Here is a 21,951-nt window from a genome sequence, read left to right as displayed (position 1 = left end):
GCAGTGCTGTCTCTGAACACAAGTTTTACTGTGAGCAGGAACTCAGTTAAGATAACCCCTTAAAATTAAATTGCCACTGAATGAGTTTGTCGACCAGTGAGGCCTTGCTAGGACAAGTGATGACAGCATTAAAATGAGAGAAGAAGAAGGAGGGAAAAACTGAAATCAGGGAAAACGGTGAGGGCTTCTACAATGCCTGAACTGCCACCTGACAGGAAGCCTTACGCAACAGAGGACCAATACACAATTTGCAACATGATGGCTCGGAGGACACATATTAAAGCAAACACAAGTGAACACAAGTGTTTACCTTTATCAGTATGTTTAAGGTATAGTCACTGATATTGCTGTACAGTAATTTATAGTTAATTAGAGGTATGTCTTTGCTGTTCTCCTTCCAGTAGTAAACACCTCTTACCAAACATTATAACCACAAAAACACTATACAAATCTTAATCTTAACAAATCTTTGCTCTCCACTTGTTAAATTTGATTATTTGCTATCAGCATTGACACTGGACCAGTGACGCTGCACTACGACCATTCAGAAAATGCCATTTACACTTTTCCTTTTCGCACAACGTTTTTTTTTTTTTGAATCAGACAATTAAAGGTGATGTCTTAGTTATGGCTATTACAGCGTGTACTGCAAATGAGCTGTTGCTGTGAATTTGCCTTCATCAACACCCCATCGCTCAGTCAAGCACACTCACACACACACACACACACACACACAAGTAAACATCTGCTTGAATCATGCCGTGCTGCAAATCTTTTTTTCTGTCCTCTAATTTTACTGATCTCATCTACACACAAAGTAATCACCTAACATGAAACAACTGAAATGTGTTTGGCTAGACTGAAACTGCAATGCCAATATAATCAGCTAACCAGATAATTGTGGCATTACAGTATTCTATGTCTGTGTGTGCTTCATCAGGTGCAGGTGATGTCGTGGAGTGTGGGTTTAGGCGGCAGGATGACATTTGCCAAGCTCCTCCTTCCCTTCGTCATTCTTCACTCTTTCTGTGAAGGTAAGTCCTCTTGACAATAATGAATGATTGTGTAAATCCACGTGGTGATGGTGAAGGGTTCAGAAGATAACTTTTATAACAATAACTGGAATATTTGCTGAAATTGTCAATGGCATATAGCAGTGGTTGGCAATAGGCGGCCCACAGGCCAAAGCTGGCCCGCCAGCAATAATGTCTGACCCGTGGCCAGATTACTTTAATAGCGGTAAAAAACATTAGGCTATAGCGGCTGGTGCTCAAACAGATCTTAGTCATGACAGCAAAAGTTACTCACATAATCACTTCCTCTTAAATGATTGTGCCTACAAATTGATTGAACACAACCCTTTGAACTCACTAGTGCACTACTGACTGAGCTAAATAGGCACACAGTAAAAAAATGGATTATAAATGCTAAATGTTCTGGCCCGCCATCTAATGACTTGAAAAAAAAATTCCGATGCCAGACTTATTGTCGTCACCTGGCATATAGTATGCAAATATTCCAAAACATGTGTGTGAACACTTCCTGGCTCCATGGCACTCATATTGACGAGTAGCCAAGAGGCATGATGACAAACATTTTTGCGGGGGGGCAGTGGTGTGTGTTGTGTACTAACCTCTCATCCCGCTGTTAGACGGCATTCCAGCTGCCGCCGAGCACTGGAGGGTCAACTTTGAGAAGATCTAGTTGTGGCGAGAGGGACTGGGGTCTTGGCGAGGCCATTGCCGTGGAGAGCGAGCCCTACAAGGGATTTCAATTCAGTCCCATTCTTTTTAATTTATATAGCGCCAGCAGCTAACACAATATCCACACAGAAATAGAGACAGTACAAGTAGTAGAGGTACAGACTGAAAATGAATGATGGTACTGATAGTTATAGTACAGGGATGAGATTTCGTAGGGCAACCAGCACCTTCTGCTGACGTACGAACTTGGGGGCTTGGTGGGAGAGGCTTAGCGTCTGTTGAACTGTTGCCTTCTGCAGCTTTAAATATAGGCCTACCTTCCAGGCTACAGAAAGGTAATCTAAGATTTGACAGCAAAATATTAATATCTCTCACACTTTCTTCTCAGTTCTTTATAAATAACTGCCTGAAAAGCTTTTCTGTCGTTTACCTTCGACTCGTGATGTATTCCCTTCCCTTTCCTTGACTTAGACAACTTTTCTTTTCAGCCCTGTACGTAGAATGAGAGAGAGAGAGAGAGAGAGGGAGGGAGAGAGAGAGAGAGAGGTGGATATAGTGAGAGAGCTTCAGTGTTGTGGAAAGTCACGTTAACTGTCTTCCAATCACACACAGAGCTGATGCAGCGGGTAAAGTTATTAAGTGGATGCCACAACCTCTTTACATCAAGCACATTGACTTTATCAGGGCGTTTTTTTATGTCTCTGAAGTCCTCCAGCCACTCGCCTCTTGTGAGGTGAGAGGCGAGAGGCTGGAGGACCTTGTGTTTGCTTTCTTGCTCCCTCCTCTCCCTTGCTTTCTCTAACTCACCCATTAGCACACTGACCCTGTGCTCCTCTTGAGCATTACCTCCCTGATCCAGCAAATTGGATTGATGATCATTGCTGTGATTATTATGTGGCTGTGATTTATCTGCATTCCACTATCCAAGCCTGACACAGTGCTTTGTAGTAATTAAGCCACAGGTGTAGACGGGAGCTTGTTAACCCTCTTCTTCACCACCCCCTATCAAGTGAATCACGCTCCGTGTTCTTGGCACCCACTAAGAGCCATGCTGGCACACCCGAGATAAGCATCTTCTTCCGCACAGTCAGGCACATGACTGAAAGAAAAGCTCCCACTTTCAAAGCACTGATTCACTCTATCAAGCGCTCTCACTTCCAACAGGCTAGCCTCCCCTTCTCTCGCTTCAGTGTCTCTGTGGTCTGCCGCCCAGCTCATCTGATCAAAGACCTTCAGCTTTGTTCCCTGATCTTCCCAACAAAACAGCTTGCATCGCAGTGCCTTCTCCACAAAACCCGGGCCAAACATGACATACTATTAACCCTAAAACAGCCCCTAAAAGTGTGGTGTTGTAATGGAAGGATACTTTCTTTTATACAGAGAAATCAATATGAGGTAAATGTAATCATGGTGCAGTTGTTATGATTGAAAATACACACATGCTTCAAACATCGACAGATAATGAGTATTAAACATTTTAAAGATGTTTTTATCACACCACTCAGATTTAAAGCTTTAACTTATGAAAAGTAAGATTTTCACAGATATAAAAAGCCTTAATGTTCAGACTGATGACATGCAGGGGTAAAAATTGACCATGGTGTTTAATGGTTTTCATGGACCCTCAAGGTATGAATGACTGCCTAAAGACAGACCATGTAAACATGTTATTCAAGTTAAAGCATGAAGATAATGAGCAGCATAATGCTCTGTGTGTAATTGATGTTCTCTGCTTACACAGCTTTATATTGACAGCTAAGTGCTTCTGAAAGTGGTTGTCTGTAACTCTCTTCTTGATGTGACTAGAGGTATGTCTGACAGTTAATACAAATACAGCATTTGAAAACTGCCAAAAATCTAAAGTGGATAGAAGACATATAAAGTCGACCAAGAGAAACTACTACAGAGTAGAAGAACAGTAAAACACATCATCCTGCAAACTGGCATTCAGGTATAAGGCTGCTGTACAAAAACAATATCCTTGGATGAATTAATGAATGATTTTTGTGAATGGTGGAGAACTACAAAAACTTGTAACCGAAGGCAGTAGTTTAACCTTGAGGGAAGGAGGTGATCCCCATCATCACCACCTGATGTGAGTAGATATGTTTTAGACAGGCTGCTGTATGTGGTCTTATAATGGTTCTTCTCATTTGGTCCATTTTTATATTTGATACTAAGGCTATTAGAGATGCTTTCACCCAGTGACCTATTTTACATTTCAATACCCGTCTTTCACTACATAGGCTGCGCTATGTATGCACCAGCTTGAACAGCTGACAGTAGTGGAATTAAAGAGTTGCTTGTGTGGCCAAAAAGCAAGGACCAATGGTACCAATGAAAAATGGAAGGAATGTATTCTCATCTAATAAAGTTTACCTACCCAGCTTACATAAGCTAATTTCCCAATCACCCATTTAAATGATATTGAGGCTTAAAGTTAAGCATAATTAAGGAGGCAGGAGTTACGTCCATGACAGAAATGCTTGGGAAGCTATACAGTGCATTCTGGGATGGGGTCGGAGGACACACAATTTCTCTTGATGAACCTCTGTTGTTACTTAAATGTTGACTTTTTTGCCTTTGAAAACTCCCAAGCATGTTGCAGGGTTTGTTTGTTTTTTTTAACAAAAGCAGCTATGGTCTCCTCAAAAATTCAGCAAAAGTCCCCAGATGTCATAAACAGTCTACACTGAATACATTTGCCTCCAGACTCTTGTACAGTGTCATACACTGAATATATTTGCTGCAGTCCCCTTGTGGAGGATGGAGCCATACTTGCATTTTGGAAGCAGTTTGGAAACAGTCAGTTTAATGTATGAATTAAACAGTAGAACAAGAGTGTGTGCACTGGAATCAGTTGCACGAATCTTTTCAGTGTAAGTGCTCATTGCAGTGGTGTTTTACACCTATACTTCCAAAAGATCACTTGACAAATGCTGTAGTACAGTACACAACTCTACTGTAATAATTCCTGTGCACAAAAGGATGTGTAAAACCAGCCAGACACCAATAACCTTTGTAAAAGCTTTCAGTCTAGTAGTACTGTAAGTAGCAAATCAGCTAGTAAGCTTGTAGGTAAGTATTAGCCTGTACTTTAAATCAATGTCCACAGTTTGGTATAATGTAGATTATTTATGTGGAAACAGTTTATCACTTGAAAAACATAATCAATAGATAGTTGTTGGACATGATTTGAATTACCATTCTTCCTTTTCTCTGTCACAGGCTCCAACCAGCCACCACGCTTTGAGAACTACTTCTTCTCGACCTACCTTCTCATCTATGAAGATACGCCTGTCGGTAAGTTTCTGATAGCAGTCTTTCTGGATTGCTTTGTCAACTTGTTTACTGCACAGAAATGGTCTGTCCTCTGTAACTCTTGAATATAAACCGAGAAAGAGTAAACAAAAAGTAAAGAGAGATGTCACATAAGACACTAACAGTGATAGAAATGGATGTCTTCTATCAGGATGCGTCTGTGTTTTTCTATGTGTGTGTTTGTGATGAGAAGGAAACTCCAGAGCCTGTTCACCTGTTCAACTGTGTGAGTCTCTCTGCTATACAGCAGACACAAAAGACACCTGGGATGCTTTGGATATTTCACATCTTGTGTTGATGTCTGGATGAAAGAGTTTGCCCAGATTTGATATCTCCATGTTATTATAAGCTGGCTCATATGTTGTGTCCCACTGCTGTTTGGGGCGGTTGCCAGTTACACTCTGAACACAAGAGTCCAATTTCTCCTGGATCTATTATTGCCCTTCTTATTTATTTTTTGTCTTTTTTGTCCTTTTTGTGGTTGCAGTGATTGACAGGACAATTTGGAGATGTCTGACTTTTCACCGTCTCTGAATCCTTTTATATTGGATTGATTTTCTAGAAGTTTGGGGTTTTTTTCTTATCACACGACCTTTACACTCTGCCAGTCTGTCAACACTCCTAGTCTGAGTCACAGAGCGTTCGCTTATCCATGTCTACACCTTCAGAGTTGCTTTATGTGGGCATTTACATGTCGCAGGCACAGACAACATGTAATTTGTGATTTTTCTTTCCCCCCCTTTTCTTTCTTGGGTTCATCAAAGTTCTAGTACGCCACCAAGCCTCCATCATTATCATTATCCCACTTACCATTGCCTTCAGCAACATCTCCATCATCATCATCTTAGTTGCGTGTTCTGTACCATAGCCAGGAAGGTTACAACATCCCGGTGAGCCTACAGTAAATCCTCATCATCATTACCATGACCCCAAACACCATTATCCTCATAGTTGCCTGCTTTGGCATCTTTGTCCAACAGTACTAAGTAGTTTCTGGCAGAAGGCCACCTCTTCACTCAGTCAGCTTGTGTTCTAACCAGTGAAGGGCATGGATGTGTTGCTGGGTGGCGTTGCTAATTTCCCTAACCACTCTGTCCAGGTTGCCCTCTGGCCATGAATCATTGTGTCCTCTCCTCAGACAGCTGGGCTTTGGTCCAGCAACACCTTCCACTGGTCCAGAGAGCTGTCAGTCATGTCCCTGGCTCGGTCTCTGATGGCTTCTTCAGTGGTGTGATTACGAGGGTGGGCTGAGCGATCGGACAGTGACAATTTGTCAAGATTATTGTTTATTAGCTCAGCAGATGTCCTCGTCTAGGAGGCCCTCCAATTCATAAACACATGAACACACAGGCACACACACAAGCCATTGAGTCAAATGTTTGTGTGTGTGTGTGTGGGGAAAAGGATCTTATGCTATTCTCCACAATGTCACATCCTCTAGTCACATAACACATGCACAAACACCCACGTTTCCTAACACACAATCTCAAGATTACTTATCATCCAGCACACTGGCTTAATCGAGTAGCCTGGCAGCAATTTCAATGCTGACATCGCTCTTACTCTTGATTTGAATAAAGGGTAGATTGAAAATACATATTTTCTCATCTCAAGGTTCAGTGCAAAGATTGTGCAAAGAATAAAGAAATGTTAAATTGGGCTTTCCGCACAGAATGGAGGCAGATTAATCATATTCAAAACTTCATACATTCCACTATAGTTCATTAGGCTATTATTACGACAAATTTGATGAACGTAAATGAGCACCTGTCTGACTGAATTGAAACTGCATAACCTGAACCCAGTGATCAGGTTTCTGCAGCCACTCTGGTCGTACTCAGTTACCATGGAGGTTGTCAGGTTTAGTCTTGGTGATGATGCAACAGTTTAGGGTTCATGTGAGCAGGTTGTGTGAGGTGACACCAAGAACCGGTTGACTGATACATGCACAATAGGACCATTGATTCTGTATTATAGAGATGAGCAGACTTTCTTCAGTTAAAACTGGTCTGCATGCATGCACACACACTCACAACACTATCTGCTCTAGCCTTGTCTATAGGCAACAGATCAGTGACTTTAGCTCATGGTCTCTGAGCCAATAGCCTCAGCTCCGTATGGCAGGCACATGACTATTTATCAGAGAGATGAGGGAACACATCCAAACACCATGGATATTTGATCTGAGACTCCTCTCCTCCTCTCACCAGCAAGGGGTTTGGTTTAGGAACCGGCACAGGGTATTTGAAAGGTGCTGCAGAGATGTGTGCTGTAGAGGCATGCGTAATACAACGGGAGAGGGCCCTCACTCAGTGTGAACTCACACTTCTTACATATATTCTGTCCTTTCACACTCCACCACAGTTTTCGTCACAACACGCTTAATTTGATACATGGATGAGAATGATCCCAAGAGGAATCGTTAGTCCTCACTGGTATGAATCTATCTATTAACTATGAGGGGCCATACAAGCCATAATTCATTTTGGGCATCTTCACATACATATATTTTCATTCTCACATTAATTTATTTTCATTCTTACACCCACACATTTTTATTCTCATATTTATATATTATAACTCATACATTTTATGCTAATTATTTTTACATTTCCACCCACTTCTTCATACATTTTACTCTCTCATCTTCCTATATTTTTAACACCTTCATACATTTTTCGATCTCATATTTAATATTTACGCTCACACAAACTCATAGATTAGCTACATTTATATGAAGTGACATTAAATATCTCCATTTCATTACCACCTACTTGTTTGGATTGTTACAAATACTTTGCTTTAAAAGTACCAAGTAGTCACACAGTGAAAAAAATACATCTTTATCCTATTCGTTTTACAATCGCATCGTAGCACTCGTAATTGTAATGAGGTCCCTAAAAATTCCCACCCATGAGGTGATGCATCGTGATGCATTGCGATGCATCGAGATATCGAATCGTTGACCTGATATTCGTAATCGAATCAAATCGAATCGAATCGTGAGACCAGTGAAGATGCACACCCCTAACATTCATACATTTTACTCTTTCATGTTCATACATTTTTGACACCTTCAATGTCATACTGTATTTAATATTTTTACTCACATTCACACTTTTGCTCTTATATTCATATGTTTAAAATCACACATTCGTACATTTCTCTTCTGCTTAAAGAGGAACTTCCTGTGTCAGTAAACCAAAACCAAAAAAGACAAGACAAAATACATACATGTGAGTGTACACATATAGTTTACAGTCCAATAATTTGTGAAAGTGACAATATGTATGTGAGTAGATTGATTTTAAATGTAAGATATAAAATATATGTATGTGAGAATATGGTATATGTTTATTCATGTGCCGTTGGAATAAAAAAAATTATATAAAAGAGTTAGAATGTATGTCTGTAAGAGTAAATAATACATATATGTGTGGAAGTGTAACAATATGTAAGTGAGAGTGAAAATACATGTATGTATGTGAGTAAAAATGTATACATCTGAAAGGATCATGTATGCATGTGAGAGGGCCAGAATGAATTATGGCTTGTATGGCCCTTCAGTCTGTTGGACGCTATAGTGATACAACCATACCTCAGATGATTTATCTCAATATTTACAAGAGGAATATTTCATGGTGTTTAGAACAAAATCCTCACTCTATTCATGTTCCTTCTCTGCATGTCTGTGCATGCATATGTGTATATCCATTTAGTGTGTGTTTGCATTTCATGGGATTTTTATTGTCACATCCAGGCCGTGGGATCATTCACTCTTAGGAGGGTAACTAACAGAGGAGCTAATGTTTAAATGCAGTTGTAGATAACAGTGTGTGTTGTGTCAGGAAATGGGATGTGTAATTAGAGTGAGAGAACACTTTGATTAAACGCTCTCATCTCCTAATCCACTTTGCCCTGATTCGGCAGATTAAGCTCTCTACTGAGTAATTAACTTGTGGAAAGAACACAACATTTGTTCGAAATAAGAAACTTCTACACACTGTTGGGATGGTTTGCGCATGTTGCATGTAGTTTGTGACAATTGTGCACAGGTGTCATGTCTGATTAAATTTGAAAGTTTGGCTTAGGCTAACGTTATTAAAATATGTGTTAATTTATACAGAATAAGTTATTGTATACATTGAAAATAAATTATTTTTACTGAGAAAGTACAACAGGAAACAAGCATATTCATTACATGAGCAAATTAATTGAAGGTCTCTTTGTCAGACAAAAATTTCAATCATTCTTAGTCCTTCTTATCCATCAGCACACTTGTATCCTTTGTTCCAATAGAAAAGGTCTGTAAAACAAAATGATACTCCTTTTTCCCCTGCATCACACAGTGGAAAAATGAGACATGTATACAAAGCAGCGTAGCTATAAGTTTCAGCATGAGGAGGCAGTATACTGGCTCTTATTTGAGTCCAACATGACCATTTTCTTAAAGTTTATTTTGTATTATATATTTTCTTCTCTCTTAATGCCACAGGGAAACATGGCTCCAGAGGCAGGGCTTGTCAGACAGTGTTTTTAAGCCATTTTTAAAAATGTTCTAATCATGTGTATCAAAAATGTAAATTGTAGCTGTATGCACCAGTACTAGGACGAAGATAAAACAATTAAAATATCCACCTTCTGTCTGAATTTCTTCGCTCTCCTTTTCTTTTTCACTTGCTCTCTCTGCAACCTCACATTCTTATACTGCCACAGTAAATACCTTGCACTTTTAATTAGCTCCGTGGCATTCCTAATTCAATAATAATTAAGGAGAAGGAAGCAGCCCCAAGGAAAGACTTATTAAAGCCTTCCCCTAAACGTGTTGATAATGTCTGTGTACTCTCTCTCCAGCCAGTTCCCCATCGTCATCTACTGTACATTAACTATGGCTTGTCAACATTCCCTCCTCCGGACAGTCTCTCTTTCGCAGTTTTCTGAGTCAGTATACTGACCATGTTAGCTGGAATAGCTCATAAACATGGCAGTATTCATAACTATTGGTGTTCTGGTGTGAATGCTACTTGATCTTGATTGGACCAATGCTTCCTGATATAGAAGCTGTATCGATCATCTGAATGCATGCCTCTAAAGCAGCACTGATATTTTTATGTTGTATATTATTCACTGACTTCCCAAATTTCTTAATGATGTTATGAGACAACATAACAACAACATAATCATTCTAGTATGTACAGTTAGTCAGGCATTGTGGATACATTGCAAATGTTTGATTAAGTGTGCAAATTCTTATCTTTTGTTAAAGTTTGAAAGATAGTCAAACAGTCACTTCCATGGAGTGGTGATGGTGCAGTGGATAAGACACACCAATGACTTTGGTGTGAGAGACCCAGGACCAAAGATCGTCGATACTGCTGGTTCGTTGGTGCTCCTGGCTGTTGTAACGACAGTCGTCATGGTCGTTAGAACCACTCGTGGCCAAGTCTGAACGACCATCGTTGGCATCTTCGGCTTCGCTGCTGTCGCTGAACAGAACCACGATGAACCAGCGGTATCGACGATCTTAGCCAACGATCCCACAGAGGTTAAACAGCTGAGTTTCCCTACCAGTCAGTCAGAACTGAAGACGTCTCTTGGATGAGGGATGAAACGTCTTCTAGTTTTTTTCTACAATGTCCAGTTGGCCATGACCTCAACCTTCGTAGGATAACTATGACCTGGATGACTGAGAACCTTCACAGACATTGTTGTGTATGTATTGTGCCATGGACTATTAGTATTTCTACAATAGTCAAAAACACTTTAGAAGCAGACATTACTGTTTTTTAGTTAAAGACTACAGGAAGAATGTGAATGCTGCTTAGAGGCGTGGGCTTTTCGCCTTTTCAAGATGTTCTTGTGTTTGGTATTGGGAAATCTATATTTGTTAGTGACACTTGGTTGGATATAAGGGTGATTGGCCAGGCCATTACCTGGTTGGAGAGAACAGCCTCCTTTACCTGGCAGACTCTCCCTGTGCAAGTGGCTGACCAGCTGATTTACACAGTAATGTGGAGGAGACCCAACCATGTAGACACTCTTGTTCTGTCTTTGACTCTGGGCAAAACATTAATGAGCCCCACAATACATTTTAGATTAAAAAACAGCCTATTTCTATTCCTCTCTCTCAACTAACATCAAAATATTTTGCACCATTTGCTAATTTATTTCATTAATTTCACTCCAGAAGAAGTCAATTGTGGAAAAACTAACTGTAATATTGAAAACATTGCATGTGCAAATGTACACTAAGATTATGTATGTGAGGTCAATGTTTTCTGGGTTTGAAATTCATTACAGTGCTCACACTAAGCATCCATTCCAGCGTCCATACTCTGTCTTGAGTGCATGTTAACATGCGGCCAGGCAAGTAGGCAAGTGATGGTAGTCACTTAACCCCCATTTGCTCCAGTGGTGCTGCTCAGTGACCAACAGATTAGACTTGCACTGGGTTTCTGGATGTGAATGTGTGTAACTGTGTGAGTGAGAACAGGCTGTTCCTGAAAAAGAACATCCATGCACAGTAAACAAACCCTGAATAAATCAGTTAAAAAATAATAAATTCATCACCATGTAGTCCACCACACCAGTTCAGTTGTTTTCAGTAATGCACCTAGAGTAAGAGTTTGCCAACCAACTTAAAGGGCCCTATTTAAACGATCTATAGCGCTTGGTCTAAAGTGCATTTAGGGAATACCCAACTCCACATTTACTCCACATTATACAGCGCATAATCTGGACCCAAAGTAAGGCCAGTGCTTTGCCCTGGGTGTAAGATTGGGCCCGAAGGCACTGAACTCCACACATTCCTTGACATGACTGATGTAATCTGAATTCAACCTAAAACTCTGACTTTATATGCAGTGGTATTTATATGGGCATGGTTAGGAAAAACAATGATTTGTATTTTTGGAAAAGCAACAATGAATATGATTAACACATGATAGCATAACAGAAAACAAATGAAATACAGTATATTAACTACTCATGCACAATTAATCAGAAATAATCTTTAAAAAAATAATCTTTGAGGTTGATTGTTGCTCTTGTTCTCATTGCATCAATTTTACTTTAGCAATGTAACTCTAACAAACCACAGTTTAATCTTCACAGATATCGGTATATATTAGTTTAAAATGAAAATATTGGTATTTCTTACAAATTGAATAAGGCTGAAAACAAGATCATGTCACATTATAGGACAGCAGGATAATTTGCTTTAAGAAAAAATCTGCAAGGTTATAAGGTAGCAAACAATATTTCAAAAAAAGCTTCTCTCTGACATGTAAAAATAAGAAAAACAAACACTGAAGGTAAGAGGAGGATTTCTATTCTTCCAAGGGCTTAAAGCTAAAATGTCTCTATCCTTCCCCTAAATGTTTAATGTTTTCTTCATCAGGAAACAGTCTAAAATATTCTGAATAATGTGAACCCCTAATTTCTTTTTTGACATTTTACATATCTGAAATTACCTCACCACGCTGGCAGTTTCACAGAAGACTAGAAGACATCCGAGAAAATCTTGCATGTCCTCTGCAGACCAGATAATCCAGAGCAGAAACAAAAACATAAAAAGAGAAATAAAGAATGATGAGCTATGGTAAAATGGTGGGTAATCAGGGTATTGTCAGGAGAAGAAGAAGGGGGCAATTTCTCTGAGAGTTGATTCAGTGTTTTGGGGCTTTTGGCTGGTATCCAGGACTGTCTCTACTTGCAGGATATGTGCTCTAGATATTTGCTACTGTCTGACTGTGAGCAGGGCAACGCAGAGGTGGGTTCATGCTCCCACTTTACAGCCCTCATATTGCCAAATTGGAATGCGATGTGTGTGTCCTTTCTGCATCTCTGGCAACTGCAGTTGTATCTGTCACTGTTTGTGAGTTTGAGTTGGCGGATTGCGCTACGTGCATGAGACTGACTGTCTGTGTGTGTGTGTGTGTGTGTGTGTGTGTGTGTGTCTTAGTTTTACAAATCCTATCTACCAGCTGCAGAAGGAAAGTATTCCTCCCTGTTGAGGTTTGAACCACCTGATCTCAGCAAGAGATGACACCCAACATGTCCGGGAGATATTCTTAATGACTGGAAGTTGTTCTCTCCACATGAAGAGCCCTCCTCTACCTCACTTGAGGAAGGGGATACACTTGATCATCTTACTTCCTGTGACGGCTCTCTGCTGTCATTGAGCTGTTGCATTGACTCCCACAATGGCTTCCCAATAATGCCAGCACACTGCCATCCAAGAGGGACCCCTGTTTTGGTTTAGTCAATCATCCCTTATCTTCCCCCTGTGGTGCCTTAGCCCCCCCTTCTTCCCCCAGGAAATAATGGGGTCCACGGTTCAGTGGTGTCTGCAAACACACCATCCATCATGACGCCGTGCTGAGCTATATTGTCTGCACTTACCCAGCACGTGATGTGTTAGTGTTATTATGGCTTATGCAAACACTCACAGCACTCTGGCTGCTCATTGCAACATTGCTTCTGAGTTTGAATGAATCCTGCTCACACTCATACATAATTTTAATTTCCTCACTTTTCCAGATTTTTTTCTAGCTGATCTGATTTTCAGTCTTGCTTTTCTGCGATTGTGGACGACCGATATGGGTTTTTCAGTGGCAGATACTGATATATAACGGGGCAGCCAGTGGCGGATATATAATGCATATATAAAATGCATATATCACAACAAAGAAAAGTCATGTATATTTCCATTATCTGGTCATAGTACAATATAATATACATGGTTATCTTAGCCAGTAAAATTTTGTTTTAGATGGAAGTAGAAAAACAGTTCGTCAGAAGTGACGTCATTCAACTCCATTATTCTCTACAGTATAACAACATATATTTAACACTAACCCGTAATGGTTTTAGATTAGATTTGCTGCCATTTAGGATGGGAGAAACGCATTAATGTTTAGAAAAGACAATGGTGACTGATGAAATCTAGGGTTCAAAACTAACTTTTTCACCACCTTCCCAAAACTCACAAGGGGGAGCGGTAACATCGTTCAACAGCCACACTGGCAAGGCTGCCTGCAGATGGGTCCACAGACACTTCTGGGTTGCAACTGGAAGCAATGCCGGTTATCTCAAAATGCCAGATATTGGTCGAACTACAGAACTGGTCAGGACCCTCAACTGCTGACAGGATAACCACATTACATTTTTTGTAATTGACATTTAAACAATTTAATTAGCATTTGATTTTACTTTGAGTTTACTTACTTTACGAAAAATAAAACTTGAAAGTGTAATAATGAGACTAGGGTCCATGGCACATGATGGAGAGTAGGGCACATGCGGCAAAAGTCTTCTCTGAAATATGTCATTGGCCAAGTTACTATATTTCCTTTCAGACATGAGGTGGAGAATATCTAAACTCCAAATGCTGGGTAGCTCAATGAATGACAGTGCATCATATTTGGTGTGATGCATTTGCATTATATTTAGATTGTATTTTTTGGATTAAAATTTTAAGATGAAAAGTAGTTAGTAAAAATAGATGTCAGTGGAGTTTAATGTACAATAAAGTAACATATAACATCGCATAACTTACAATTACCACAAAGTGTACTTAAGTACAGTCCTTGACTACATGTACAATTCTTAATTTCTCTTCACCACTGAACTGTTCCTGCAGGTGTGTCATAGTAAAACCCATAGCCCGGGCCTAGTCATTGTCCTGTATCCAATGCTTTTATTCTGAAGCAACACTCCTTTTGGTCATGTATCGCTCATGCTGTTAGATACACTCAACACAAAGACAGGGTTCTGGTATTAAAAATCACTTTTTGACCTAAAAGACAATGCACATTGTGTGTTTCTGTCACATTTAATAAAGACAATTTGGCCAGACGATGTTCGTTCAGCACCCCAGGAGCTGAAACTTCAGCTGCGACTTTTTGTGAATTACAATTAAGACAAAAAGGTCAATGCACACCTAACCGTGACCTTACATCTTCACATTTGACTGACTGATGAGTCAGTTTACTGTTTATAGTAGTCATCTTTGGGTTCTCTAAGTCATTGTACAGGAGGTCCACCTTTTAAACAGCAGCCGCCTCAAGGAGGTGATATATCAGTGTTCAGCGTGGTAATCAGTTTCAGCTGCATGGTCCAACATCTTATGTAAGACTTGTTTAGTACTTTTTCAGAGACGCTATCTTACACACTTAACACTGTAATGGTCTTTCTCCATCCCCTTTAAAAAGACACACTGCTTCTGTGGTGTGGCCTATTCTATTCAAGTTATCCTCTGTTATGACCAGACAGAGACTGAGAATACGGAGAGACAGAGACGAAGATGGGGGAAGCGTGTTGAATAGCTGCAGGCTGCGGGTGTGATATTTTTCTGGCTTGTAAAAGTTAATTGAAATTGTCTGTGGGAATGTGGTGCGACACCAGGTTGAGCAGCGCAGCCAAGGCATCCAGCACTGAGCTGACAGCCGTCACTGTGACTGTGGCAGTGGTTAGATTACCTGACCAAGCGAGGTGTGGGCTCTCGCACACTATCTTTAGTGTGTTGCATTTAGACACACTATCTTGTTTCACTGGGTAGGACATTTAGCCATAATTGCTCTGATTCAGTGTGTGTGTGTGTGTGTGTGTGAGAGAGAGAGAGAGAGAAAGAGAGAAAGTGACAGAGAAAGAGATCAGACATACAGAATTATCAAAGAGAACGGCACAATAGTTTTGATGGTGAAAGTTATTTTTCTTCATTACCCTAAATTATCAGCATCGTCACAGAGTTCAGTTTGTTTACACGTTACACGCTATCTATGCGGAATGCGTCAAGTTTAAACCCAGTTTAATCCCAGCAGTCCCAGCAAGTCAAATGTTCAAAGTCAAGTCAAAACCTGAGCACTGCTCATGCTTTGTGTGTGTGTGTGTGTTTACACAGGGATGTATGTTTTACCCCCTCATGTGGAGAAATTAGTGATTTTTAAACGTCACAGCATTTATTTACTAGAAATATAATTTGGCCGTTTTTATACTGTGTTGCTGTTTATCCAATTTTCCTTCACATTTAATTCATTGTTTCAGGTTTTAGTATTTGTTTACTAATGTTTGTGTGTGTGCGCGCGCACGCGTTACTCCATTCTCCAGCACTGAGAGGTGCATTGCTGGGTGGCAGATCAGCTTCTTGCAGCTGCTTATCTGGCCCAGGTGGGTCACGGCTGATACCTGCCTGAGCAACGCAGAGCAGCTAACCTGGAAATTGATGTTTCACATCAGCGACCACCTCTCCCTGCTCCATTGCAGGGACACTGTAGGAGTGAGGCCGGGAAATGCTTACGTGTGTGTCTGTCTGTTTGTGTATGTTGCTTGCATGTGTGTCTGTGTGAATGCATTTTTTTTGTTTCTCTGTGCCCCTTTGAAGATGTACACGCATGCGGCAATTGCAAATATGTTGTTGCTGTTACACAGATCTCTACTCCTCAGAGAGTGCTTTTATACATAAAAAAAGACCACTTTCCGAATTACAGAGAAGATGGAAGAAATTAGAGGAAACAAATGAGAAAATGAAATGTCAAATAAAACTCCTAATGGTCTTTGAAAAGCAGAAGGTTACCGATCTCAAAGACCACTAGAGATGATTTCAAAGCTTTAAAAAACATCTCTTACTGGGACATGCATAATGTTCTCAATATTGCTTGGAAAACGAGTTCCTGCTGAGAGAAAGAACCTGTGTTCAGAGCACTTTAATCACCATATTTTGCACAGCCCGGTTGTTGCCAGCCGTTGACAATTCACATGCAACCCATTTCCTAATTTGTGTACGATCACTGGCCAGAATACCTGAATATATTCTTCTTTTCCTTTGCATTATCAAGTGCTGGGATGTAACTTGTGGCAGTACAGCACTACAGCGTTTTTCCAAATTTTTGTGTGTTTTATATACCACAAAGCCTGATCAGTTCCAGGACAGCAAATTTGCTAAACCCTGTTGGAATGACATGCTGGATCAGCTTATATTAGACGCCTGCAGTGTAATATTGGTCGTCTGAGGCTGGTGTGCATTCCATGAAGAAAGGTTATATCGTCCTTGTCTTGAAAGCTGACATTTGTTCTCATAAAGGCCAGGGTGCCGGTGCCAGATAGGATTAATTGACAACTGGGGTGCCTGCACTATGTCTCCCATTTACAGACCAGTCTCTAGCTGAACTGTGGTTGCTTTTGTTTACTGGTGTCTGGATCTCCTTGTCTTCTCCACTGGTAGAGAATAATCTCACCCGCTCATTTACTCCCTCTTACCCTGGTTACTGCTCTGGGTATGTCACCATGCAGTGCGAGGTGATGTAACTCTTGCCTTTTAAGTGTAGAAACATATGTTGTAAATTTAGTGTTTGCACTATCTTTTTGATACCTAAGTATGTGTCAGTCTTCTAAATCTGTGCATGTTAGGTGCAGTGATAGGCAGAGAAGGCGTCTGTGCTTTGTGTACATTCATATGTGTTTATGTGTGTGATTTCGCATACTTGTGGAACAGACAGAGTGTGGTATAGTTTAACTTCTCTCTCTTATCTCACAGCCGAGAAGGTGTTTGACATTTAACAGGCCTCTTTAGAAGAGCGGATCTTTCTGTTTTTTAAGGAATAAGGAAAGCTTGTCTGTGGTCTCTGAATCTTTTCTGCTGTCTGCCATTGTGCATATGAGATACTGCCGTTTTTCTAATTATTTATTTTCCATTCCATTTTTTGCATTCACACTCACACAAATTAACATACAAAATACCTAGTTGCTTTTATTGTACCTATACCCAAACTTGTCATGGTTCTTTGGTGATGGTGATGAGAGTGCTGCATGTCAGCTTAAGGAGCTGCTTTTCAGTGGAAGGAGAGAGAGGGTTTGTGCAGGACAGTGCAAAAGTGGGTGAGCGAGGGAGGGAGAGATGAGTCCAAAACTGATCAACCGGAGCAGCTGTCATTGCCCAGCTCTCCTACTCACCTCCCCTGGTTTTTCTGCTCCTCCCGTCACTCTGTCCCTCTCTCCAGATTGACCAAGGAGGTCAATTGCCAATTTGCCAGTGCCAATGTCTTTGTCAGGAAACAATATTAATATTGGCTAATTAGGACCTGAAGCTAATGAGCGCTACAGATAATGAGTTCATTTATAATCCATAAAACAAGTGTGGCGTGTTATGGGATAAAAAAAGCTGTAATGACTGCAGTCGGACATCAGATTTAGGCAGCAGCATAGCGAACAATCTGGACACACGCACACACCATGCGCTTTAGCTCACTCACCTTCTCTCTCTCTCTTTCTCACACAGCACACACACACACTTAGACTCTGGCATGTCTGCATTGCAGTCCTCTGCTGGTCAGCTTGAGTACATTTTAAGCTGAGGTTTTCGGACAGTGACCATCCTTCCCCCTTAATTCTTCTTCTTGTATCTTATCTCTCTGTCCTCTCTCTCTCTCTCTCTCTACCCCAGCATCTACTTGTCTCTCTCTCTCTCTCCCTGCCATCTTCCGTCTGTCTCATGGAAAACAGTGGAGCACCCCTGGTAAAGGCAAAGGAAATAGACAAGTAGTGAGAATGTCAAAGAAAGGGAAGGAGATGGGATAAGGAATGGGAGGAGGGAAAAATCGCAAAGGGGAGGGAAACATGAAAGGAGGAAGGTAGAAAAGGTAGGAGGAATGGGCATAGGGAATATGGGCAAAAGAGAGAGGGAGAAAAGGATGGATGCAAGGAAAGAAGCCGGATAATTGGATGGGGAACTGGCAAAAACTGTGGATGTGGAAAGTGAAACACACGGAGAGATGGGAATAGATATTTGCAAGGGGGGAGATGAGAGTGAGAGGGGCTTCACAGCAGATGGACATACGAGAGCTAGGGAGAGAGAGATGAGGAAGATAGAGATGCTCTAGGGACTCTACCCATATAGATAAAGTCCAGCTGGCCTTGGACTGGCCTGGCAAATCAGCCAGCTATGGTGAGCTGAGCTGGACCAGACCAGGATCAGACATGCTAGTGTGGCGTCTGGGACACAGTGCAATTCTACAACTATACCATATGGACTGGTGAGAAAACACTATTACAGATATCTTCCAGTGGAGATCAGCAAGCCTGCATGCCACCACTAAGTTATCTATAAAAAGGAACAGGAAATGAAGTAGCAGCTACGGCTTGATGCTAGTCTACGTCTAAGTCTTGTCAGTGGCAAGTGGATCTTGCTGTTAAACTTTACTTCTTGCTTGGCCAAGTTGTCAAATCAATTTTAATGCTGACTCTGAATGACATGTGAGGAAAATTTAGGAAGGTATCAAGACTTACACATTTTGCCCCATAAATGAGATTGTACCAGCCATGTGGTGTCGTCTGAGATGTTCCTGCACATCTGCTGATTGAGAACTGGCTGCTGCAACAACAGCAAGTCAATTCAAATAAATCAAAGCTAGCAACTGTATTTGTAAAGTTTTTCTGCTCGCCCAAAAAAACAAGTGTTAAAAAACAAACCTTAGCGCAAGCATCAAAGGAACAAAGTGTTGCTGAAGAACAATGGAGTGAGAGAGACAGAGAGAGAGAAAAAAGAAATTGAACTGAACTTAACTGCCTATAGCTGATTTTAACAGTAATAACTATTTAGGAAGTCCTGATACTGGCATTGCCATTGGAGCCATTTTGCTGCAGAAGTAGTGCATATAGACAGTACACTTAATGCTACTTGCAGTGTTTGTTAAGTCAGTCCACCCAATGAGAGTTCAGACTTCAGTGAACTCTCAGTAATGAGATTATCTGACATGAAATGTTGTGTCTTTAAATATTGATGGACTAACACATTCTGAAATAGCTCTTGTAACTAATAATATAGTCAGTCAGTATAACATAATAAATGTTTAAGTTGTGTTAAGGGAATTCTTCCCCCTCCCTCCTATGACAAGCACTACTACTACTACTCCTTCTACTACTATTATTACAACTACAGTTACCATTAGGCATGTAGTGCTAAGAACACAAATCAGACACAAGGAGATTTTGGAGGTATAAACATGCTAGCAAACATTAGTAATAACAAACCTGTTAAATAGAAGATACATCTGAAGGTATAGTCACATTATGTAAATTGCCCCTTTGCTTGGCAGATACAGCCATTTTTAGGGTTCAAACTGCGAAGCCGTAGAACCCTTCTATGTTTGTCTGTTTTAGTTATTATTATTATTATTATTATTATTATTATTATTATTATTTGATGTCTGCCGCACCGGCTCAAATTTCTGTGAGCTGGAATGAGCTAGAAACATAAAACAAAAAACGCAAATCCGGCTACAAATTGCAAAATGTTTGTTCAATCAACACAAAACTTTCAGGATATGTCTACATAAGCACCTCACACATACACTGCTCATTCAAATCGACCACTAGGAGGTGCTATAAATACATAATAACTGGACGTGGAATGAATCAAATCAAGCTATAGATCAGAAAATGCTTGTCCAGTCGTTACAAAACTTGCTGGATGTGTTTCATAACAATGTTAAACCACATGTATGATACTTTTTTGAAGTCACTACTGTAAAAATGGTTTGAACCTGCGAATCGCCACTTGCAGCTATATTCTTCTTTATGGATTCCTTGTCCGAAACAGGGAAACCACCATAGGTGTCATTTACACTAGGGACGCTGGGGACATGACCCACTACTTTTTGAAATGGCTGATTTTGTCCCCACCACTTTTTTAAAGCATAATTTATAAAAAAATGTTGTGAAATGTAGCTTGCAGTTAAATAACAAATGAAAATGCCTTTAGAAAGGTTTATTTGCACATCAAGAAAACATGCAATGCGATTAAAATGTGGTAGAAACAAATGTGCATTGTCCAAAAAAAACAAGCGACTCATTATAAAATGACCCAAAATGTGAACTTTAACAACTTCTTGACACAGTTTCTTTTTGGTTAAGTTTTCCATTCTCTCCCTGTGAACATGACAAAAGAGGAGAGAACACTAAATCAGGGCTACATACTGTATGTGTTGCCTCAGCAGGGATGATATTACATGAGAAAAGTTGATCTACAGGAGAAACAGATCTGAAAGCAGCACAGAATGCCTGAGAGCTGCGCTGACTTAGTTTCTGTTATATTTATATATTTCGAAATGTGATATACCACCTGAATTTTGTGTTTCCACCATAAATAGGTGCAGAAACTTTCACCAGAATCCAGGAAATTAAGTCTTTATTGATCAAAATTTCCTGGTGGATGTTCCCTCAAAACCCCTGCTCCTTTATCTTGATATCTTTAAAACACGGTTTAAGGATCTTTTCGTCTCGTTCTCGTGAACCTAATATTGCGTATCGTGATGTCTGTGTGTGTCTTCACACCCCTAATCTGAGCCCCTATGTCCCCACCACTTTTCAACACATAGTGACGCCCATGGAAACCACTGCCCTTTTTTTCTCAGGCGATACTCCACACTCTCTCTTCAAAAATCACCCAGGACTGGAGGTCAACTCTTAGTTGCCAAAGCCTCATTCTTGATCCCCATCTACATCCTCAGGGCTGACAGAAACAACATCAGCCCTATATTTCAGTAACACCTGGGCCAAATGATAAACATGTAAACAGGAGAGAAAAAAGGGGAAAGGCCAAAAGGGAAAGGCTTTGGTTTCAGTCTATGTGTGTGTGTGTGGCGTCGCAGTGAAGGTGGCATGTTCCATTACCCGACCATGATTTAGCTCACTCTCAGGTAATAGTCAGCCCTGGTGAGGTCAGCAGAGGGCCAGTGTAGGAGAGAGGGAGTGTAGGGAGGATGAAAGAGAGAGGTAAATAACAGAATAAGAATGGGATTAAAAACTGAGGTGAGGACCAACACTGGATGAAAAGAACTGGGCAGGCGTTACGAAGTGCCAGTGTTGATGGACATCTTGGCATGCTGGCAGGAGTGGTGCAGTTTGGGACGGGCGTTTGCTTTTGTGACAA

At 40.6% G+C, this 21,951-nt stretch overlaps 1 protein-coding gene across 1 annotated transcript in view; it reads left to right on the top strand.

Annotated features, from left to right (window-relative positions):
• The window catches only part of LOC119917695 (cadherin-23-like), a 150,537-nt gene that overhangs the window by 10,374 nt on the left and 118,212 nt on the right, over positions 1-21,951 (top strand). Inside the window, exons 2-3 of the mRNA XM_038738109.1 lie at positions 941-1,034; positions 4,932-5,006. Coding sequence (XP_038594037.1) covers positions 950-1,034; positions 4,932-5,006 — 160 coding nt within the window. The 5' untranslated portion in view covers positions 941-949. The remainder of the gene's footprint in view (positions 1-940; positions 1,035-4,931; positions 5,007-21,951) is intronic.

This window comes from Micropterus salmoides, unplaced genomic scaffold (genome assembly GCF_014851395.1).
Source record: "Micropterus salmoides isolate LMB-PRFRI ecotype aquatic unplaced genomic scaffold, ASM1485139v1 Ms_hic_scaffold_22, whole genome shotgun sequence".
Classification (NCBI taxonomy): Eukaryota; Metazoa; Chordata; class Actinopteri; order Centrarchiformes; family Centrarchidae; genus Micropterus; species Micropterus salmoides.
The sequence above is the reverse complement of the archived record's forward strand: the minus strand, read 5'-3'. Positions and strand labels throughout refer to the sequence as shown.